The 24619-nt window shown below is 34.1% G+C and overlaps 1 protein-coding gene across 9 annotated transcripts; it reads left to right on the top strand.

Annotated features, from left to right (window-relative positions):
- Positions 1 to 3740: 3740 nt before the first annotated feature.
- Positions 3741 to 24448, top strand: RhoGAP15B (RhoGAP_ARAP and RA_ARAPs domain-containing protein RhoGAP15B). Of its 9 annotated transcripts, XM_031990834.2 has the most exons (17): positions 3741 to 4057; positions 4254 to 4553; positions 4749 to 4850; positions 4968 to 5230; positions 13135 to 13293; positions 14041 to 14905; positions 15140 to 15953; positions 17063 to 17519; positions 18248 to 18437; positions 18733 to 18865; positions 20950 to 21189; positions 21595 to 21807; positions 22189 to 22610; positions 22854 to 23093; positions 23640 to 23842; positions 23929 to 23970; positions 24095 to 24448. In XM_031990834.2, coding segments are annotated over exons 5-17 (3960 nt in total). In that variant the 5' UTR covers positions 3741 to 4057; positions 4254 to 4553; positions 4749 to 4850; positions 4968 to 5230; positions 13135 to 13291; the 3' UTR covers positions 24234 to 24448. The 9 variants fall into 9 exon arrangements, with proteins under 9 accessions (XP_031846694.2, XP_031846695.2, XP_031846691.2 ...); XM_031990835.2 differs by lacking the exon at positions 4254 to 4553; XM_031990831.2 differs by having other exon boundaries at positions 3741 to 4553.
- Positions 24449 to 24619: the final 171 nt, after the last annotated feature.

Here is a 24619-nt window from a genome sequence, read left to right as displayed (position 1 = left end):
AGCGTACCTGCATTAATCAAAATAGACACAAACGTTTAGCAAATGTTTATAAAATTCAATATGAGTCGAATTGACTCGTTCTGTAAATCTAGTGTTATATTACGTAAGTCTTCGTTTGTGGTTGTTTAAAAAGGATCAAATGATCGTTGTGACTATTTTGTGATCCCTTCTGTTGTATTGTACGCTTTTTTATCTTATGTAGGTCTTCATTCGTGTTTGGTTAAAAAGGATCAAGTGATCGTCGTCGATAATGTAGAAAATGAAGTTCCAGTTGTCGATCGTGAGAACGAAGTGTTTTACCTACTACAAATTAAGTAGATCAAGTGTCTGATGTACCGACAAAGTCTACTCGATTTTCATTCGTGTAAATTGAGAATTAGGTGTACTTCGAAACGTGCGAACAAAGCGTGTTACATATTACAAATTAAATAGATCAAACGTCTGATATACAGACAGATTCTGCGCCATTTTCATTCGCGTAAAAGGAATTCACGTGGAACAGACTTCCGCGTAAATCGAGGGTTGGATGCACTTTGATGTCGAGCTAAGAAAGTCTCGCAATTGATTGAAAGGGGATTATAATATTATTATATAATAATGAGTAACATCACCGTGAATTTCAAGGTGAAAATGTAAATACCAAGTTAACTTTGGTAAGGTTTGAGAAAAAGATATGAACATAAAAAAGAGAACATATTACGAAATAAATGAAGAATAAATTAATGTGTATATTTGATTACGCTTAATATAGTAGAAATAGCGTACATAATAGAAAATGATTATCTGATAGTAATAAAGTGATAATATTATTCCTAGTGATATGAAATCAATAAATAAGTGATTCGTAAATTAAAAATTAATCACATAAATTAGAAATAAGGAAGTAAACAATGCATAACACGAAATAAATAAGTAAGCGATGTTGGTCCGTGTCTCCATCTTGTCCTAACTTCCCTTGCGTTCGAAATTTGTTGCAGAGAATTATAATATTTATTAGTTGATTCAAATGAAGTGCTAGTATCACTGATGTAAGAGTTGAAAGTAGCTTTGGCCGGTATTGTAAACTCTCTCCTGTAGAATTCTTCAAATACAAGTCACTCGAATCTACCACGCACACGATCACATTCAATTTTCCTATGCTTGAAAAAACGATCGACTCGTCAAGAAGGCAGGCAATTGTGTGACGCATACATAGTTCAATTGATTAGTCCTGTTAAATGCATTAACTTTTGACAGGAGACACGATCAAGACACTCAGCATTAGGCATACAAAACTTAGTACAGTATGTTTTCTAAAGATGTAATAACAGTAGTCTATTTGACAAATTAAGGCTATAAGATATATATAACCGACGAAAGATTAATATATCGACTTTAAACTGTTAATACGTGTTTTTTCCTTTCTCATTGTTTCATCTCATGGTTGTATTATTTCACGGAGTAAAAGCTGAATTGGTTATCTATTTGAAACAGCAAAAGAAACGAAATAAATTACCGAATTTGATTTTGTAAATTAAAATTAAAAAATTTTCTTGTATCATTCGAGCATCCGGATTGTAAATGCTTTTATAAATTGACGTTTTGAACTTAATTAAAACTGATGAGTATATAATATCAAATTCAGCCACTTTTTATTGTTCATATCGTTCTGAAAATTCTATTATGAAAAGAGAAATAAATTTTATTTACAATTTACATGAATTTTGAGTTTCCTGCATTATGTACAGCCTTATACACCATAATTGCATATAGCCTGTAATTTGTCATCGGTAGAGTTGTAATCTTGAAAGCAACTGGTATTATTTTTTAATAATATAACAGGAATCTATGTTTGGTTTTAAAACGGCAAATCATAATTCTACTCCTGACACTACTCCATAAGTTATAATTGAAGAATTGTCAATCTTTGGGTTCCTGTAATCTCATAATAAATAGTCGTACCACATTATGCGTGGGCTCATTTAAAAGCGCGAAGCTTTTGCATTCACATCCCGTACGCACGTTTCTCCTAGGACGTTTTTGTTTCATGTAACGGGTGGGAAAGCAAATATACTTTTCCGTTTGCAAATACAAATTCGAACGTCTAAACGGACATTAGAAAGATTGTTTCAAAACTGAATTCATCGTGGTTTAGAAAGACATAGACATCTATCGGTACTTGGTTTTATCGAACTTCTGTTAAGTCTTGTAATATTATTATGGATTTATTTAATATAATAAATATGACACAAGAAACGACAAGTCTAATAGAATACAACAAAAATAATAAAATAAGTTACGTTGAAAATAACATATTATTTTGGGAAGACGGTTAATGAAACTAATAAGCAATCCATGTTTTATCATCTTATATTATCTTATTTTCAACATGTAAATTCTTAATTAGCCTTAATTGTAAGAATTAAAGAATAATAATTAAACAACGTTATACGTATGATCTAAAAAGGAATTTTCGTCTTGTATTCAAATATGAATTGCAATATTAGAATTGTCACGTATATATAACAGTTGCATCTGATTAGATATCAAAGTGTCATAAATATCTGGTGTACATTTTCCCTTTAGCGCCGCGTTTTGGTGACCCCCTTAGCATCTCATTTCTATTCACATTATTACGGCATCCGGCCGTTTAAGTGCACGTGCGTTTAGGAGAGAAGAATAGCGAAGAAGAGCGAAAGAGATAGAACAAAAATGAGCGAGCCCTTATTTGTAACTGGTTACATGGATGTGGGACGTTGGATACTTAAGGGGGGATTCTTGTACAACAGGTTCCAGAAATCGATTTTTTACATACATCAGTTGTATAGTACTTCAGCAATAGATTGCCAAATTTTAACAGATGAAAAAGTTACAGCATATTTAGTGATGTATCAGAGTCCACTATATAAGTATTTCCAAGGAACTTTGAATCGCTGTATCTCGAAACTATATTTTTCAAACACTTTTTGTTCTGATTATTTTAAATACAATATTACTTACGTGTAATCATCGTTTTTCTTCTACTTTACTGAAAACTACTACTCTAGTTTATTTGTACAAATTTGTCTACTTATGTTGTAACAACTGCTACTTTATTGTAATCAGAATGAAATATTTCGAGTAAAAGTTAAATAATTTTTATTTTTGAATAAAATCATTCAGGTTTGTTTAGGTATCAACTATCTATTTAAAATTGCAGCTATTTGAATAGCTTCCTCTTTATTGTATTTATAATAAAACAGTAAAATAAATGCTTAACCCTTCGCACTCGAAAATCTTTTGCTAGAAATATTCAACACTCTTTGATAAAATCTAAACAATGCTTATTGCAACTAATGTAACTAATTTAATCGATAAATTAAAGGACAAATGATACATTATGCAAAGTTCAATATTAAACATCAAACTTTGTAATTTTACCGTATCAAATCAAGTGGTGACTAAGAGTCACTAGTGCAAAGCGTCAATCTTTCTGTTAATGGAGAAAATATTTGCAACTGTTCATTTGTTCAAACTTTAGTATTAAAATGTTTTCGCGTAAATATTATCTTGAAAAAATTAACCGTTGAAAGTGTGCTGGAAAAATGAAGGTTTAAAAAATCTTGTCAGATTTTTAGGATAACACAACTATGTAATCCTATAGAAGAAAATGTACAGCAAACGTGTAAATACTCGGGTATATACCCGGTTGCCAACGCGAGTAACAAATTCTGGTGGGAGGAATAGAGAAGAGAAGGGGACGGCGTCAAGAGGAGGGATGCATCGTGCAGTAGTCGGTAGTACAGCGCGTCTCCAGTAAACCAGAGAGTCTAGAAAACGAACGCTGGTGTGAACGCGCGCTTGAAGCTGTCGAAGCCAGGCCGTACCACTTGTTCTTTCTTTTATCTTATCGCTGTTTCTCTCATTGTCACCCTTATCGTCATTCTTATCGGGATTATCATCGGAAATCGGTGTTTCTGTGAGCCGGATTAACGCTCGTGGCGTCCGCCAACAGTTTCACTATTACCGGACAACATTCTACGGAGATGTCAAAGAATGCCAAGAGAAAGGAGAAGCTCGATCGTGAACCGTGAATTCTGTGAGTGTGTGTACTGCGTCACGCTCGTTTGGCGCGAGTGATCGTGTGGGCTGAACTTCGTTTCCAGACTTTACTTTGTTTCGAATTTTTCTTTCGTATATTCTAATGATATTCATATTTACCCTGTGAAGAGAGTGAAAATATAATGGTTTTAAGTGTCAGGATTGATTCGTTCAAAAATTATCCATTGTTACAGTTTTGTTGTTTTGGAGTACTGTGTGGCTAGGTCTAACTTTCCCAGGCTCCTTTTGTCGACTTGAGCATACCATTTGAATATTGACAGTAGAATCTGTGGTTTAATCTGTGGTGATAGAATATGAAACATCCTTTAGATCTTAGGCAGCTAAAGGAACAACAACCAATTTCCACTGGGACACCCTATAGATGCTAAAGGCCGATATCGTTGTTCTCTCATCAGCTCACTGACGACTATACAGATAGGATCGTCGCATTAACCCTTTCAGAGTTTTATTTAGTTTTCAAAGTGTTTACCCATGTACTTAATTATTTTTAAGTGATTACAAGTATACACGATAATAAAATATTCATCGATATTGTTTATAAAATTGATATTCTGGTTAATTCATGAACGAACATATAATTAATCTTTGAAATGGAAAACATATAGTTAACATATAATTAAATATTTAGAAAAAAAAAATTAGAAATTAAAAATTGAATTTGTTTTCAGAAAATAGAATAATGTTCAATGATAAATATACTGGACGTAAACACTGAGAGAGTTTTAGCTTCTTGTTAATGTCTCGGAAATTAATAAAGAATCGACTACAAAGTAAGTCGCATGGCACTCCGGAAATCCCAAAAAATAATAATGCTGAAACTTCAACGTATAATATTTGAACCAATGAATTCTGATAACTAAAAAACCGTTATGAATCACCTTGCATAGCTGTGCCTCCAAAGTTACATACTTCGTGCGTGGACACGGCAGTGTGTTGTAGACCTTTTGAAAGGTGAGCAGAGAAGAGGCGCGGAGAGAGATGACAGTGGCAACGACCATCAGGTGGGTCTCTGACCCCACCGAACGATAAAAAGATTTAAGCATAAATAGTACTTATGGGATTATTCAGCGCCGCCTCGTAACACCGATTGTGAGAAATCAGTTCAATCTTTGTGCATCGTTTCAAGGACTCGTCTTGGGAACGTTCCAAGGTAAGTACGCATTTTCTTTCGTCATGGCTCCTCTCCCGATAACATCGACCAACAGACAAGTGTATTTTTTGAGTCTGTTTAAAATTTAGGTTAGCTCGGTGGGTCTGGTATCGTCAATACATAGAGTAACGAAACGTTCAAATTTTCATTCAAAATTTAATCGTAACTTTCGGTATATAACTATTGGCAACCATGCAACGTTATGGTGCATTACATGGTAATAGACAATATGGAGACTGGGAATTTTTCTTCAAGTATATCCTGCCCGTAGGCAAACTAAGTTTGTCAATTGCTAAGAAAACGTGATACTAGACTGAAAATGTTTATCATTGTCTTGTTTGCACGTTCTAACCCTATGCGGTATTAATTGTATTAGTTGTATGTACAAATGAAATTTATGACTTATTTTTTAATTTTAGACAATACAATAATAGATCTTTATTTTACATAAATTAGTTTAATAATGAATATTTTAGTTCTTGAATTGTTATTTAGAATTTTAGTATAGAAGTTTTAATGTTTAGACTATAATTTTTAATGTTCACTACTGCAAAGGGTTAAAATGCAGTATAAACAAATACGTAACGAGAGCAGCGAAGACAAGCGTATGGCGTATGACGTATACGAAACGTATTTAGATTACCCATCGACGGCTTGGCAAATATTTGTCTCACGAGCGGATAGTTGCCAAGTGTGCTATTCGGTTGATAGAAGCAATGGCAGCGACTGTTGCGATTTTGTGACTGCTAATATTGTTTATACTTTTACTCGTTACTGGAACCACGGTTTTACTGTTTTGCTGTTATCTATTTACTTCACGTTGTACTAACGCCATGAAGTATACGCAACATATTATACCCTCGGGTATCGAATGAATCTCAATAAATTTTTTCGTGGATGTGTATCGTGCGTTACACTACGTGTTAAACTACTACATAATATTTTCTTCAATCCAATAAATCTTCTAAACAAAATATTAAAAAAATGAAACAGTAACGAGTCATTGAGTTCCTAAATATAATGTCGTAGTTTATAATTTCTAATAATAATATCTGTAGGATTAATTTCATTTTTATTATGTAAAATATGGGATTACGATCGTCACAAAAATATGACGCTGGTAGCGAACGTGTTAACACGTGACTGTCACCAGAATTTCGAGCGTTTTATTATAGTAAAATGAATTCCTTTATAATAGAGGAAAACAGTATTAGAAATAATTATTAATGTTACTAAATATTTTAATTCAATATCGATTTTCTTATTGTAATTGTTTTCAAGCAATTTGGAAGCTCCGGTCACCGGTGAACACCATGACAGTCAACGTGTTAATGCATCGCGTTGAAGATAAAACAAGAGATTTCAGGGCAAAAATTAATTTCTTCCAACAAAGTATACGGCACAATGTTAGACATTCTTTCAAATTGCAAAAATTTGTTACATATTAATCCCTTCCACTCCAAGTTCCTTTTACATTTATATAATTTTATAATTATAGTTTTTCTATAATTTTGTATTATTTTAAATGTACTAAAACGTACTTTTTTACACGAGTCTTTCTCACCCGGCAAATTATCGATATCAATTAACGAGATCTGAATTTGGCGACACCGAACAAAATTTACTTTTGTTTCCTGGAATGTCATTATCATTATGTTTTTATTAACATTTAGCCAACCGAATGGGGAGATCTCCCACTTTTCACTTAGCAACGCATTGCCCATTTGTTTCTTTTGTCACCTATTAAGCCTGGAACTGGAGTTATTTGCTATTCATCAAATACCTCTCTCGCGTTCGTAAAACAAAGTTTTTAACACAATCAATTAAACGAGTTCAATTATAGGTTAACACATTGAATACAATTTCATAGAGCAAAATACACAAAATGGAAAGAATAAAATATTAAATCATTTGACTGAATTGCATTATTATTGCACGTTCATCCAGCTGAATATCATCGCATTAAGTAGCATTATTTATAATATAGTTTATAATATCATCATTTAATTGAGTGAACTATAATAATTCGACTTGGTTGAGGGTCACCGGTGACCCCAATGGCATTCAACGTATTAAATAGGTTATAATTATAGTTCTTTTTAGGCGATTGCCTAAAATATGTATTTCTAAAGCTGATACCAGATTGTATTTGCAATATTTTGTTATTCGTTTGCGACGAACTATGTTTATACAGTTTTCATCCGCGTAAAACGAGTCCACGCGGAACGGATGGTCCGTGTAAACGGAGGGACGGATGTAATTGCCCGTTGCAGACTGCACGTTTCCAATTTTAGAATAAGAGTCCTTGCTTATTCAATTCGGCGGGAAACGAAGTTCCTGGCGTTTAAAAGATAACGAGGAACACTTATCATTTGCAGCGCAGCTATCGGTTAATTTTAGAAACCCTGATGGATCTGCTGCCGCGACTCGTGTATGATTCACGTTCCGTTCTCGACCGAGCGGAGGTAGGCAACAAACGAACGGGGCTCTCCTTTGTCCAACGGGGAACTCGTGAATTTAGATCCGGCCGTCCATTTCCCGATTCAAGATCAAAGAACCGTGGAATTGCCCGCGTGACGGTGGCAGATACCGGTTAGCACGAAAACCGGAAACACGATATGTCTCGATTAGATTACTGAAAGGTGATTCATTGCTACAAAACAGTAGTCACATTAATTTACAGTTTTCCAGTATGACAATTGTTCGCCGTGGATCACGTGACTTGGAGGCGATGATTCAAACGCGGGTCGAAATGGATTTCTCGCGAAATATCTTTTTGTCAGTTTTAAATGTTCGTTACATCTGTTTTTACAGATGTGTATCTTATGCGGTCCTGAACGATTAATAATTTTGCAACTTGAAGGGAAATTGAAATTGAAGACGGTAATTAATACGTTAACTACCAGCGTTACATATTTGTGACGACCGTGATCCTATATTTTACATAATGAAAATGAAATTAATTCTATAGATATTGTTATTAGAAATTATGAACTATTACATTATTTTTAGGAACTCAATGACTCGTTTCTGTTTCATATTTCTAATATTTTGTTTAGAAGATTTATTGGATTGTAATAGTTCTGTCCGCGAGATTGCGATAAAATTAAATGACTTGAGCATAAACATGTGAAACGAAAGGAACCTTACCTTTGCCTTCTTTATCTTACTTCTCTTGCACCTTTTTCAACTAAATGATTATTATACAAACTTCCAATGACACTTTTCCAAAAGTTTGCGGTTAACACGTTGATTGCCATAGTGGTCACCGATTACCGACGCTTCCGAATCGCTTGAAAACGATTAAAATAGAATCAGTACCGAATAAGAATATTTAGTAACATAAATAGACTAAGAACTAACTACACAGATATCATTACATAATAATTATTTCTAACATCATTTGTCTTTGCTATGAAAGAATCAAAATTCCCGTGGTAGTCGACGCGCTAATAAAATGCTTTCGAATCGAAAATCTCGCGTTGCGACGATAAATTTCTCATTTCGAAGATCTGTAAATCGTTCAATCACCTTAAGGGTGTTAATAACTCAAGTTACGAGAGTACATTGACATAGTTAGCGTCGTGGCTGGAATAATAATTGTAAGTACGCTGGACACGCGTAATTGCTATTCAAATTATTTCCTTAATGGATGCATTTTAATCCTCGTATTTCTCATACTGTGCCTGGAACACGCGTTCATTAATATAAACATAGTACAACGAGTACTCCTACACTCGCGAAATATTTTTTCTGAAAAATGAGTTTATTAAAAGAATTAATTTAATAATTATTAAAATTACATTCGTTAAATGTGAGCTTGGTCGTATTTAAAATAATGATCGAATTGGAGATAACGAATACAGTGAATTAAACGGAAATAAAAATTGTTTACATGTATATTAAACAGACAGTAAGGAAATACTCAAGTCTCTAAGAGGAGATACGATGCGGAGAAATGATAATTGACGGCGATCGAAATTATAAAACTTGATTTATTCCAATTCCCCATTGCCAATCACGTGACGCAGATGCGGTGATTCAACCTTCCAGTACATCGCGCTGAGCTGTCTTTATTACCGAAGTAACTATCGTCGGTAGCATGCGGAGAGCAAGTGTGAACAATCCTTTGTGTAAAAATTCGCCGTTTCACGCGAACAGAAGAAATGATCTGCCGTCTCTGGCTCTTCCAAAGTATGGTCAATTGTTACGTTCAATTTATATTCGATTCTGTGCCTAACATATCTAACATATATAAAAGAATGTTTATCAGTTTTTGCACTCGATGGAACTTTTAGAAACAGCAATATTTCAAGAACGGGGAGGTTTTAATTAGTACTAATGAAAATGTAGTCTTAATTTGATATTTAGGTAAAAATATATGGGATGTGTGTGCTTATTTTTTAAATGAAACCAATATGATGTTTCTTGAAAGTTTCTCTGGAGAGTTTCGAATTAATCTCTTCGAGTACAAAAGATTAACTGAAGCATTTCAATTCTTAACGATTTGCATCCTTACTAACACAGATAATTTAGTGTTAATGATTCTTCTGTTTCGCTTACAAAAAGTCCTATTAATGTATTTTGGTTTATATGTTATCGTAAAAATAAGTGAAAAATCTCTAGTATAACAATTTTTTATTTAAATGGAAAATTTGGAATAAAACATCTAACCACATTTTTAATATAATAGCAATGTAACATAACAATTGCATCATGCAGAAGATGTATTATAATGTTAAGTTATTACTGATTATTGTACAATTTTATTACTGTTATTAGCACTAGTATTATCCATGGGGAGTATATTCTATCTATAGTAACAGAAAATGATGTGAGTGCGGGAGAAAGAAATCTACAAATGTTTCAAACAAAAGTTTCGAGAATTTCAATCATTTGAACTTGAATTTTGTAAAAAGATTTTGAAGTCTCGTAGGCTTAAGTTTTAAGATGTTAACATAGCAACAAGTGGTTCGAGTCTTCGAGCGTAAAGACTCGAGCTTTAGACTTTAGCTTTTACAGTTCAAGATTTGAGTCCTGAATAATTTCAGAACATCAACTACTTAGTAACAAATGAGAATTCACTTCCATTTGATGTAGAAACATCACAACTAAATATCTCTGTTTGTGGTACCCAGGTACACAACAAGGTACGAACTTTGGGTGTGTAAACACAACTTGCAATCAATGCGATGATTCACAATTTAAACGGATTTTTACTGATTAACTCTTATCTAGGAAAACGAAATATTTACGGCTCTCGAAGTACCAGTATTCACAATTCTTTGCAAAGATTTTGATTTCGAAACCGTGAGTTAACTTAACCAAAGTTAAGTTTAAGTTGCTGCGAAGAATAACGAATGATATGTTAAAAAAGTTAAGCCACTTGACTGACCGGTTTGTTGTCTCCTTTCTTCGCGTTTAATCTACGTATATATTATATTTCGGGTTTCGAATTACATTGCACACAATAGCATCGAAATTTTTCGTAACAGAGGTTAATGACTTGCGAATAATTGATTACTCAAGTATTGATGTATCGTGGCGAGTTTCTTAACCCTTTTATTTAAAAGTCAGCTCCTCCATGGAGACACTTTTGAATCGTATTCTATTATCCTACTATTCTCAATAGTATTAGTAACAAAAATTGCTTACACTGTTTCCTATCGACTAAATTATCTTTCTGTGTCAGCGTTCCTGACAACTAACAAGTTTTCTTCATATTTCGCTGTCGTTTTTTACCTAATGAATGAATTTTGATATTATCGTGCTCACTCGAGCACACTTTACTCGTTTCTTTATCTTCTGACGTTGAGTATAGATTAGAACGTGGCAGCTGTTATTTCACATTTGCGTAATAAATTTTCAATAACGCGCACCAAGATAATTTACAAATATATACATTGGTCATTCAACATTTATGCAATATAAATTAATCCTTATCACTCCAATTAAGAATCTCACTACCAAACACAAATATAACGAATATAGTTACAACAGGAAAAGATGAATAAATTATTTTGTTTTTAGTATTATTTTATACTTATACAATTATATACGTTGATGTTTATGGTAATAAACGTATACCTGATAACAATTCTGTCGTGTCTTTGTTTCTTTTCCTGTAAAATTGACAAAATGTATTTGGAGTTGATTGGCTAACATATTGTAATATTCTTGGAGTGATAAGAGTTAAAACAGGTTTGTGTAGGTACATATGGTGATAGTGTGATGTTAGATAAAACCGTATGAAACATACGATGTTACGTGGGTTTAATTTAAAAGGGCACTTCCCTGTGAACGTCGCAAAAATGATCAATTTTCATTAATTCTTTTCTTTTAACAGGTCGACCAACGCTTTGAGTTTTTCCATAATTTATTCTGTTACCTGTTGGCGTTAGATAATCATTTCCTATACAGTAGTAATTAATCTGTTCTCGGTTATTAACATATGTTTTAAAAATCGTATATCGACAGAGCAGTCAGAGCAGTCTAAATTTGTATTAAAAATTAGCAAAATGGAGAATCAAAACTGAATCTAGCTTCAATGAACCGAGCTTCAAAATTATTTCCCCTCGGCACTGAGCATTGACCTTGATAAAGTATCAGATAATTAATTCGACAGTGGACGCCCTCATTGATTTTAATGATTTTAATGACAAATTAGAAATATGTTGTCATTATGAACAACTTTTCCTTTTACATATAACGAGCGATCTCCTGTAGTTTTCAAGATATTCCCAAAAATATGTCCGAGAAAGCGGAATCATCGTAATTATTTAGAAAAAAGATCAGTTCTTCTATGACCTTGACATACATTGTTAAGGTCGCTATTCTATGTGTTTGGCACTTTAGATGTTTCGGTAGTAGCTATTTCTTTAAAAATTACAAAGCATTAAAGTTTCGCTTAAAATCATCTTCACTTTCATTTATTGATGTTGCTTCTTGCAACATGAACAAAAGAGTTTCATTTAAAATACAATTCCACTGATATCAATCTCTATTATCTAATAAATGAGACTTATGTGTACATACTGTAAAAAGTGACGTCAGCAAGCGAAGGTGAAGGCGAAAAGTTTGAGCATGGTGTGAAACTTGAATGCTTCATAACTTTTAATCGTGACTACAAAAAAATTTTTAATTCCAGGCGCTCTGAATAATTACCTTAATAACAAGTGTAAAGGTCAAAGACATACAAAATATTATCCTTTTTTAAATATGTTTTCTGCAAACATCTGGAAATAAAAATTGGACGTCAGTAATACGTATAGTGGAAAATTGTTCAGTATACCACTGACAACATATGTCAAGTTCAAGTTCATCGGAGCTGCTTCCCCTAATGTAAATATTTACCGAATCATAAAGGCACTCGTTTTGTCTAATTCACTTTTAATCAAAGTAAATACTATCCACGTGACCAAAAGATAGACTAGATAATAAGACAGTATTTCCTTGTTTTCTATCGTGCTGAAAGGTCAGAAGTCAATAGGTTACTTCAACTGAATAAAAAAATTGTGCATGTCTTTGAAAATATTGAAACTTCGCTTCATATGAATTAGCTTAATAAATAATCTCGTATCTACAAAGTCATGTGAAACGATAAACTTTGTCTTTTTCCTTTTAATCAATAGTAACGTTTGTATTCGTATCAGGTTCAAATATTACCACGAAGTTCCTTTACTATAAGACAACAAGAGAGACTATTGTTATTTACATTTTACTTGTCAAAACAGAGTACCCGTTCAACCGTATATTTCCTCGAAATATAATCAAAGCTATAGAACATATTCCTGGAAGCTACATTTTTACACCTCTTTCAGATCTTTCAATGTAATATAACGCAAGAGACCCAAGCGGTATACACATTTACTCTTTTTAATCAGAATTATAATTTTCTAACACAGGAAACGATGCATATCGTCCTTTACCCTACCCATAATCGAAGGGATAATCACGAGAGAGAAAATCTGTATCGTGTCAACGAAATTAGAAGCGATAGCAAGACAAAAGAACTGAACGAGGTGTAAAAAATTGTACACAAGGAAACTGTTTTAGGAAATAATGTAAGTAACAGTAGCGTTATTAACTTTCGTATAATAATAGAGTCCCGGGAATTAGTCGAATGCATAACAGTGGAAAAGGTGGTAATGCGGCCCCCTCGTGATTTTCTATTATAATAAAAACATCCCATAATTGACGTTAAACAATTGTATCTATTATAATTATATATAGCTAAACAAATTTACACTATAGTGCATTATTTCTGTTAATAAAGAACATAATAATGTAACTTCAGAACTAAAAGTTTCATGTCGCCCGGAAAAAAAAATATTTCTTGCAAATTGTGTAAGTCAAAGAATCGTGTGGTGGAATATATCTTATAGAAGGTTTGTAGAATCGATATTTATAAGTGAAATTACTTGATTATTAATATTTTCGAATATAAAGATAAAATTTCCCAAGTCACGCGTGTTGGTATATTGGCGTCCATCAGAAAGTGTAACATACGGCCTCAAAAAAAAAAAAAAAAAATAGGTACAGAAATTTGTTTCATTTCTTTACTTCAAATCTTAAAGTGCTACTAAAGATGATATTTTATGATACTTGTTAAGAGGGCGTTAGAGCTCAAAAAATAACTTACCTTCGTAATGCAAAAATTCAAAACAATCTAAGTTTGCAAGTCAGTTTACCTGAATCATAAAACTGGTAGGCCAGATTATCAGCTTTTCCTCTACACTTAAGTTCAATCTATAGCAAACAACGACGCAAAGAGTATTCTCATTATGTCCCTTATTCTTGCTCTTGTTAAGGGAGTCGAAGCATGTGGCGCAGCTTCTACGCGGCTGGTTGGTTCGGTTAAAAGAAACGGGCGAAGAGGAGAGCCACTGGGTGAAGATGGAGGTGAAACCGATCCCGAAGCCCAGATCGGTGGTGCCGCTTCGTCCGGTGCCTGCGCCGAGGCATCTGCCACCGACTCGTTCGCCGACCCATCCACCAACCCTTCCGCCAACCCTTCCTCCAACCCTTCCGCCAACCCTTCCACCTAGCCGTCACAGTGATCACAGCAGTCGCAGCAGCCACAGTAGCGACTCGAGTCAATCGGAAAAAAGCGAAGACACGAAATCGACGCCGGAAACACGCACCACGAACAATGAATTTTTCCGCAATCTGAGCACTAGCTCCCGCCAGTTGAAGGACGAAATCTCGGAGAAGGTGACGACCAAGGGTCGCGCGGTGATCTCGAGCACTAGAAACGCCAGCATGCGGCTAGAGAAATCGGTGAAGAACCTTCTAACTAGACGACTAACCTCGTTGAACCAGGACGAGCTGTTTCGCGATAACACCGACGGATTGAAGAAGTTTGGGGACACGGAGGTGGACGAAAGATGCGTGTCCTTGCCAGCCAACGATATCTTCAGCAGCATCACGTTTTACAGTCCATTGAACACTAATCTGAGGAGCATGAAGAACGAGGAGGATCTTTCCGGGACGCGGAGCAGCCCGCCGCCTCCGGTCTATCCTCCACCCCCGCTTCCTGATGAGTCTATCTATGATGAGTTGCAGTCTGTCGCGTCCGGTAGCAGCCGATACGATACAATCAGCTCGACCGTTTCCGACAGGATCGATAGGGACTTCCCGGAATCGTTCAGTCTCCTTGGTTTCGCGCTGAATCAGGTAAATTCTTATACTCCTTCGCGACCTTTTCATTGGCAAGTACCGATGATGATAATAGTCATGGAAATTCCATAAAGAAGTATAAACTTTACAATTACGGCAGAAAATAGAAGTAAATCGGTAACATTTCGAAACGTTTTTATTTACCGGTCGTCTATGCTTGAAATTAAAAACAATCATGTAAACGTTACTATTTACTTGATATCTAATCTAGTTCTATTTCCCCGTGATCAGGCTAGCGACTCCGACCAGAGCTTAAACCTCTCAGACGTTAACGTGTCTCTACCTTACGACAAGACTGACACAAGAAGGCTGTCCAGGTCCGATTCCTGGACGTTTTACGATACCGCAACCTCGGGCAGGATCGAAGGTATCGAAGAGTTGGACAAAATATCCAGCGCGGAGGAGGACGCATTGGAACGGGAGGTGCCTGTAATGGACAGAACGTCTTCCGGGTCTAACGAGAGCCAAGCGTCCGTGCAGAATTCTTTGTACGAAAACTTGTCTTCCGGGAAGCCACCGCTAGAGGAAAATCACCAAACTCCTAGCATCGCCGATAGCAGACAGCACAACAGTCTATCGCTGATCTTCGAGTTCGATCCATTCGCGAAGGGCCCCGACTCCGAAAACGTTTACAGCAACTTCGAAAATAACGATATGATGCTACTAGAGACGTTGCTGGCCACCAGTGATTCACCCAGCAGTTCCGGAAGCATTCTTGATTTCCAAGAAGCCGTTGATAACGAGGAGAACCAGAGCGAGCTAGACAACGAAGATATTTTGCATCCACAAATTTCAGCAGCGCCGCCAGTACCACCGAAGAGGTTCGACTCTTTGCCGAAGAACGAGCACGAAGAAGCTATCGAGAGCATTTCGGTGCCTGATAAGGGCACAGTTTGCAAAAATCCGGCATTGCTACCCAAGTTGGCTCATTTAATCACGAAAAAGCAGCCTGCCGTTCCACCGAGGAAACCCGCGAGGGATCATTCCGCTGATTCACTGGGGACTACTGGCAACCCCGTGTCAGCCAACGATGAAACTTCGACAGGTAAATACATACGCTTTATCGGATTGGCTGATGGTTTTTTTTTTAGAAAAACTATTCGCTGGCTAGACCAAAACTAAGTGAGAACGAAGATAAGAGTGTCCTTTATTCGCATTGTAATAGTTTGAAAACAGATGTTATTTGTTTCGAAGAAAATAATTGTTTTGTTAATTATGTACAAAGACGTCGAAATTTTTGCATCAACCCAATAGATTTATTTAGGGTTTGGAGTGAATAATTAGAGTGTATTAGTACATTCATTCCTTCATATATGCGAATTTCTTTTTATATGGTACATTACTCATTGTACCGTAACATGTAATAATGAATTATAATATAATTATAAATGATTATTATTTAAATTATAATTTACCATTCAAAAATAATGCAGAAGTAATAATAGTCTCATAATCAAAAAGGTACGTGTATGCTATACTGCTAATCTACATAAGCCATACTGCTTCAGTGATAGCTAAAAGTGTTATTTAGTTTATTCACCTACATTGCGTCAGTATCTCTCTGTCCCTCTCTCTTCCTCCCCTCTCTTTATTGATTTATATAAGCACTATTTTATATCTAAACTAGTTCTGTGTATTCTTAACATTTAACTTAAGGCCAGTAAGATAAAAATATCTGTGTAGACTTTGTTGCAGACTGAGGTCATTTCTAAATTACTAATCACAACTATAGCAGAATTCATAGTAACCCTTCGCACTCGACAATTGTTCATAAAAAAATATTCAACATTCTCTGACGAGATATTTTACAAAGCTAACTGAACGTGAAATTACACGTAAATTAAAGAACGAAACCATTTTATTCCAATATTTTCCATACTGATGCATTAAAGAACGATCATTTGTTTTATATACACATTAATTTCCAAAAGTTACAACTATTATTAGGTACATCGATTTTATAACTATTTCAGTTCTGAAAGAAACGCAGAACCTAAATGCAAAACTAAAAAACTGCAATTATACAACCGGAACCGAAATTAATAACAGTTGTGACATTTCGGTTCTCCATAACTTTCAATCAGAACCAATATGTAACAGTTTCAAACAATTACTTTCGAAACCTCTTCAATCCTTGATTTTCGCAAACTCTAGCTACAACAGTGGTAACCACCTGCAAAAGTTCCGAGGAAAGATCAACGAGTCCTGCCAGCGAGAAAATCCCGGAAGAGAATCGACGCGTCGGCATGATACAAAAGCTGAAAAAGTTAAGACACGAGTCGTCGAGTCACGGCATAGGTCCAAATATGATAAGCTTCGTGAAGAGTGGCAGCAAATTGTTGTCGAGGAACCGTGACCAGGCCGGAGGGTCAAACTTGAAATCGACGAAACTGGAGAGACCGAAGATGAACGCTCCGCAGAATCCTGCGATGCTCGGAGGAATTGTTTACAGGACTGGTGTTGGTATCGAAAGAGCGAAGTACCTTGTGCAGAGGGCAGTGGTGTTGGCTGACCACAAGCTCTCGTTTTATACCGACAAGGGCATGTCTACGGTGAAGGAGGTCATTCAACTCGATACAGTATACAGCATTCATCTCCTACAGGATGTAAAGTAAGTCTACTTTTTGCCGCGGTAGAAGAACAAGCCTAGAGACGCGTAGATACAGTTAGATCCGTATTCCTTAGTCCCCGTAGATTCCGTATTGGAGGATAGAGGTATACTGAATACTATACACTATAGACTGTACATTGTGTGTACACAGTGAATCGTGGAAGTATTCGTAGATACCTACCTCTCAGTTGTTAATTTCACAGTTATTAGTAATTGGTGCTTTTGCTAATTAAATTGTCGATAAAATTGAAACTGATTGAATAAAATTACTAATAAAAATTAAAAATTCTGATTGATGCAAACTGTTATTACATAATAATTCAGAATATAAAGGAAACAGACATTTAATGTTATTTATTATATTTATTATAATTATTTATTCATACCGCTTTTATGAAACAATATTTTAAAGATGTATCAAATTATAGCAGGGATTTATGATGTCCACGAAATTCTTCCTTTTGTTTTTCACTTACATGTTATTTAGTACTATTAATACCAATTGACTTTTGTATATTATACTGTATGTACCATTAAGTTTTATTTAAGAAATTAGGCCACAATATGGTCTCAGTACTTTACGCGAACATAAATATTTAAAACACTTCAATTTTAACAATTTGTAACTGTTTATATTGAAAATATTTTTTGATCGAAAGCCTACAAAAGAAACCTACAAACACAATTTACATGTGTCAAGAAAACGGAGATAATTTTAAAATGTCCAGATTAGTGGATGGCGAAACCGTACACTGCATAGCAATTAGCGTGGAAGGAAGACCGAGCGTCCACGTGTTCTACGCGAAGGGTATCGTCGAACGAAGAATCTGGGCCCAACGAATATTGGAGGCAATTACTCTAGTCTTTCCCACAAGATATACCGCTGATTTGACGAGGACAGGATGGGTTTACTTAAAGGTAGAAAAACAAAAACGCACGATAAACATCATTTGGCATTGAAAATTAAAAATCAAAATTACGAGTGTTAAGTATACGCCAAAATGATAATGAGCAATGAAGATAATAATATTGAAGATTAGAATGAAACAAAATCAAAATACCATAAGATCGTTGTCATATGAAAATAACAATATGACTTAAAAAATTGTGTGAAGACACTACAAAGTAAAAAATTAATTTGGATCATTAGCATTGAATTTTAATGTTAATTTTAGTTCTAATGTTAATTTTAATTAACTAACATATGTTCTAGGAAGGCGTAACGGGCACGTGGTTTCCTGCTTGGGTTCTTCTGCACCAAAGAACTCTAATTTACACGAAGTCTCTCGATCCATCTATGGCCATCCCCTTTGGAGAGCTTGATCTTCGAAAAGCGCGGTGTATCGGTAAGTTTTATAAGAAAATAATTGTTAATCGTATAAATACTAAACTGGTTTTACTTATAAATATCTTAAGAATATGCGAAGTATTAAAACAAAACGTTGAAAAGAAAATGGGACAGGTTTCATTATATATAAGCGCCTTTACACAGTCGCAAATTCTTTCGGAAATTCCAGGTCTTTGTCGAATTATTTGATAAGTATGTATGTTCTGATTATTTAATTCCGATATATCGTTTAATACCGATAATATCTAAATCTGTTATATTTTATCTATTATGTTTGCTAAGGTTTTTTTACTCACAATCAATATAACGTGGCTTATGTGCCATGTATATTACTTATTGAAATATAAATAATATTATTGTATGAAGTATAATATTTATTAAAATATTACAATATTCCATTTTCCGTCTTGTATGAAACAAAAGAATTCTGTTATCCGTGAATATATATATATATATTTCGTTTTATTCTTTTACATCGAAATGATTATGTATACTGGCATATCAAAGTTCAAGACTGCGTATTAATGACAAGCCAATCGGAATTTTAAAGTAACTTATAAAATCATGGTCCTGTTACCAAAAGATTAAATACAAATTTGCTAGAAATTACACACAACTTCAGTACTCTTTTTTACTTACAACTAGTAAAGAAAATGCGTTAAGATAATTAGGTATCTCCAGCTTAATGCTGGCTTTTACTGTCTAATCTTTAATAATGTAAAGTTGCACAATCATCCGCAGTTTAATTACTTTATGTACAAGCTGATGACTCTTCTGTATAGGTCAGAATAACGAGATCAATCCCAGATAATTGTATAATTGGCACTGAAATGTTCTTATTGTTCATCGCATCTATATGTATAGGCTACACGTGACTAACAGCGTGCTTTTGAAATGACCGACAAATCCTGACCTTGTCAAATGCGTGTCGCCCAGGCAGATATCATTAAGATTCACAGCTTAAATAATCTGTCGACCTTCCGAACAAATGCGTCACAAGTTATTTTATTAATATGTCCTAGTAAATAAAACAATCAAAGTGTCTTTATTCTGAGTAGGGTAGACAGCAATCTATAAATCACGAAATAATGCCAAGCATTCAATTGTTAATGCTGCAATGTATTCAAGGTTGAAAAAAATATTATGATAAAGATAAAGTGTAGACAAAGAACATTTCTTAGAAATCCATAATGTTAAATATTAATTTATAATCATTTTAATTGAACATAAATTTATTTAATCATTTCATTCCATGATTTCCATGGTAAAAAATATATTTTTTGTAGTAACAGTTAATCAATTTGATATTTTCTAGAAATATAAATTTATATGACCCAGATTTACATAAATAAAACCAATAAAAATTTGTTCAGTGTAGTAACACATTCATTGCACAAAAATTTCAGTTTGAATTTATAAAACCAAAAATTTATTTAGATATACATGTATATAAAATAATACATAGTCTTCATTCAAAGATTGTTCAGTATTATGCCACTGGTTTCAAATGACTTCTGAATTATAATATTTATACTATTTAATATCTACAACTATGTATAATTTATTAACTTTTTATTTAAAATCGTACATGGCTGAGTCAAAGGATTATGAATTTGGTATAAGTTCGGTCAGGTTTCAAATAAGGTAAGAATTTGATAAAGTTTTAATAAACACCTTGCTGTGTTCGATTTCATATGCATGAAGTAAAAATTTTTTGGTATTATTGTTATTATTATAACAGTGTATTACGCTTTATACATGCCATTATTATAAACATAACATTAGTGTATTTCATTAGTGTAATTTTGATGTATTTCCTAGTCTTGATAGTTACCGATTGAATACTTTATAAAACTATTCTATGATTTATTAGTTTTTTCTTCACTTGTATCGAGTTTCCTTTTAGTCGCCTATTATGACAAGTGGAGATTACTGTTCTTCATTAAAATATTCTTACTCGATCGTATCCGAAGTACATTATTGTTAGACACTATTGTAGTATTAGTGATAGTATTAGTAGCAGTAGTAGTAGCTGTTGTTACTTTTATCAAAATAATAAAAGATTCCTACGACATGTTTCAGTTCTACGAGAACAAGAGGGTCCAAATCCCAATGCGGGATTCATTCCGGTGGTAGTCGTGGATACAGGTGGCAGTGGTGCACTACACATTGCTGCACCGGGTACCCACGAGGGATCTGCATGGAGGCATGCTCTTTATCAAGCAGCTACCACGTGTGGCCCTGATCTAGAACAGCAGCAGCTAACCCAGGACGATGTCCCCGTGATACTCGACAAATGCATCAATTTTATATATGTTCATGGTAAATGAAAACACACTCTTTTAAATAATATCCACTGCCTGAATAAACATTATGCTGTTATAATAAATATATATTTTAAATAATATTCGGTGACTGAATAAATATTATACTATTAAAATAAATATATACTATTTGAAACAATATCCACTAACAATAAGTATTATACTATTCAAATAAGTGTACATTATTTTAAACAATATGCATCAATTGCAATGCAAATAGCTTTCATATAATGTGGTAGTTACGCTTTTTTTTATAAAGACAGTGTTAATGAAGATGACGCTGCAGAAAAGCTACTTCCGCGTCGGTTTCTGAACATGTTGTAGAAATCAGCATTTTGTATAACTTCTTCCTCTGACAAAGATTTTAAAGAATGCTATCTGATACGTCGACATTATTTTATAGGTATCATGACCGAAGGAATTTATCGTCGCAGCGGATCCAATAGCGCTGTCGTTCGACTGTTAGAGGCTTTCCGTCGAGACGCATGGGCTACGCAAATTACAAAAGACTCGTATACGGAGCACGACGTCGCCACGGTTCTCAGAAGGTTCCTCCGTGATTTACCGAATCCATTGTTTCCTGCTAAGATTCACGATCGGCTTTGTCTGAACACGGGTAAGAGAGACTCACCGTCCTTGACTGGCTACAGAGTAATTCAATCTATGTACTGACTGAGTACATAGATTGAATTATGTACTGACTTAATACTTTGACGATGAATCGATACTTTCATATACTGCTACTCGGATGTATCTATTTAAAATGGCATCGAATGCTATTTTGCTGTTATCAGTATTTAATTATCATGTCAATCTATTTACATATTACAATAAAAATAGGTTTATTTTGTGAGAAAATATTAACGATAGTTTAACCCTGGTCAGTAAAGTCGTAGCTAAAATTATAAGGCGAGAGAGAAAAAAGAAAAAGAAAAACAAAAAAATTACTCATAATGTATTTCATATTATCAAAAATATTGTTTATAATGATTTTCAGAAAATGTTAACGAGAACGAAAGAGTTACGGCGTACAGGACGTTGCTATCTTCGTTAAATCCTGTGCCAACAGCGACGTTACGAAGAATTCTGGCTCACCTTCACTGCCTTAGTCAACAGAGTTCCAGGAACCTGATGACCGTCGAAAATCTTTCCGCGATTTGGGGCCCGACGTTAATGCATGCCGGTGAGAACAGCGCCGAAGAATGGAACCGAGCAGAGACCAGAGTCATCGGTGACTTGATCAAACTCTATCCGAAACTTTATCAATTAACGGCTGCCGATCTGGCGAAAGAAGCAAAAATTTTGGAGGTGCTCGAGAAACATCACGTTTCGAACAATGGACCACGTGGAGCCCCGTCAGGTGATCTCAAGATGTGGATATACATTTTTTCGAAGGACGGCGAATGCGTCAACGTGACGGTAAGAATGAAAAATATAAATTAAAGAAAAATATAAACTAATTAGAAGAATTTCAAACTCAAAGAAAATATGTACTTTGTTATACATCATTTATATTATGTGTTATAATTTCTTGATATTTTTGTAAAACATTATCAAATTGTAAAAAGAGAACACTGAGTTCATAAATTTACAATACATCTAATTTTATTCAGAAACATTCCTCTGTATGTGAATATAATAGAAATGTAATTTTTTCCATAGATTAGACCTCAAAAGACTGCGTTCGATATATGTGTGGAGCTCGCTGAGAAAACGAATATACCGGCTCATGAGCTATGTCTAGAAGAATGCACATTGTCCGGCTCGCTGGAACGACCGCTACATCATACCGAACGTGTTCTTGAAACGGTGTCGAGGTGGGGATACTGGGACACCGAGGATCGGAAGGACAATATCCTCATACTTAAAAAAGATCACTTGTACAGAGATATACTGCCCTTGGTAAATATAATAAAACATCTACTTAAAACTAATTTAGTGTAGATACTGGAAAGTTACTTCCTCTTTGACTTCAATGATTTTTAATATTATTAATTATTTTATATTATAAAACAAAACAAAAGAAAATAGAAATACAGATTCTTAAAAAGAGAAATATATAAAATGTAATAATTAATACTATATTATATATAAATACTTATTAGCAAAAAATTCTATCTATGCAGACATGACTAATACAGCGGTCCTCGCTGAGGCGTAATAATATTTATCGTCGATGAGTGAACTGTTATTTCGGCCTCGCCATCTATAGGGTGACTCATGTAAAATCGGTTATTGTAATCAAAATGGTTCAGTTATGCATTTAGTATATTGGAATTTAAAGATACTTGCTTTTTGCAGTATAAAAAGTAGTCATGTATATACGTAAAAGTTAATACTCATAAAAAAAGTACTTTTATTTTGTTAGAAGTTTATGTGTTTAAAGCAGCTAACATCATTTTTTTATTAAATATAAAAATTCATGAATGCATTTTTGTTTGCTTACAGATAAAACCACCACTGACACCATCTGGTGAACTTAAGTTTGCTAACAACAAAATGAAGCATTTTAAAACCTACCTCTTTGAATTTACCCAAGCAAAACTTTGCTGCTATAAAGACAAAGTATGTTCTACTAAGTTATATGAATGGAAGATAGAAGATATCATTTGGTATTTAGGTCATGAACCCAAACGAAATCCACAAACTGGGTCAGTCTAATATTCATTAATTTTCATTAATTCTAAACGAATGAAAAAAATATATATGTATATATATGTATGTATTTTGATTTTAGATGGGCTATTACATTTATTACAAAAAATACTAAACCAACAAGGTAAGGATTGAATCGAATATTAAAAAATTTATATTGATAAATGATAAAACTCTAACGTACTAAAATCATAATAGAAAAAAATAAATATCCACTCATAATAACATAAATTAACATTCTATTTTAGGTGTAAAGAAACTCCGTACTTTGGATGCACAATAGCAGGAACATTAAAGGATGAACAATATAAATGGTTGGCAGCCATGATTTTTGGAGAATACCAACTAAATCTTCGACCCTCTGCGGTCAATCTTATGGATCCGTAAACAATTAATATATTTTTCTAAACTGTGTTTGTACCTTCGAAACTTATTACATTTTAGATATTTTTATAATGTATATTATTTTGTCATTGTTTCAATGCCCATGCTTGCCTTAATATGAGACCAATTTCAATATTTTTACATAATATACTGTACATATATGTTATTATTATAAATAAAAAACGTCATCGAAAAAATTTCTTCGAAGAAAAAATATAAAGATAATATTCTGGCCTATTTGACAATTTCAACATTTATTTGACAAATCTCTAGTTAATAAATACCTAATGAAGGGGTTTCGAGCTCACAGCCTACTAGACGAGACTTATCCTTTCCATAAATACATAGTTCCACCTGTTGTTTTGAACACTACTCTCCTATATTTACAA

The sequence above is a fragment of the Nomia melanderi genome, chromosome 7 (genome assembly GCF_051020985.1).
Source record: "Nomia melanderi isolate GNS246 chromosome 7, iyNomMela1, whole genome shotgun sequence".
Classification (NCBI taxonomy): Eukaryota; Metazoa; Arthropoda; class Insecta; order Hymenoptera; family Halictidae; genus Nomia; species Nomia melanderi.
The sequence above is the reverse complement of the archived record's forward strand: the minus strand, read 5'-3'. Positions and strand labels throughout refer to the sequence as shown.

Coding starts and splice junctions, on each gene's coding strand:
- RhoGAP15B (XM_031990830.2), top strand. CDS start 9,333: ATGCGGAGAGCAAGTGTGAACAATCCTTTGTGTAAAAATTCGCCGTTT. Junction 15,954..17,062: donor CAACGATGAAACTTCGACAG/GTAAATACATAC, acceptor CGCAAACTCTAG/CTACAACAGTGGTAACCACC. Junction 23,843..23,928: donor AAACGAAATCCACAAACTGG/GTCAGTCTAATA, acceptor TTTTGATTTTAG/ATGGGCTATTACATTTATTA.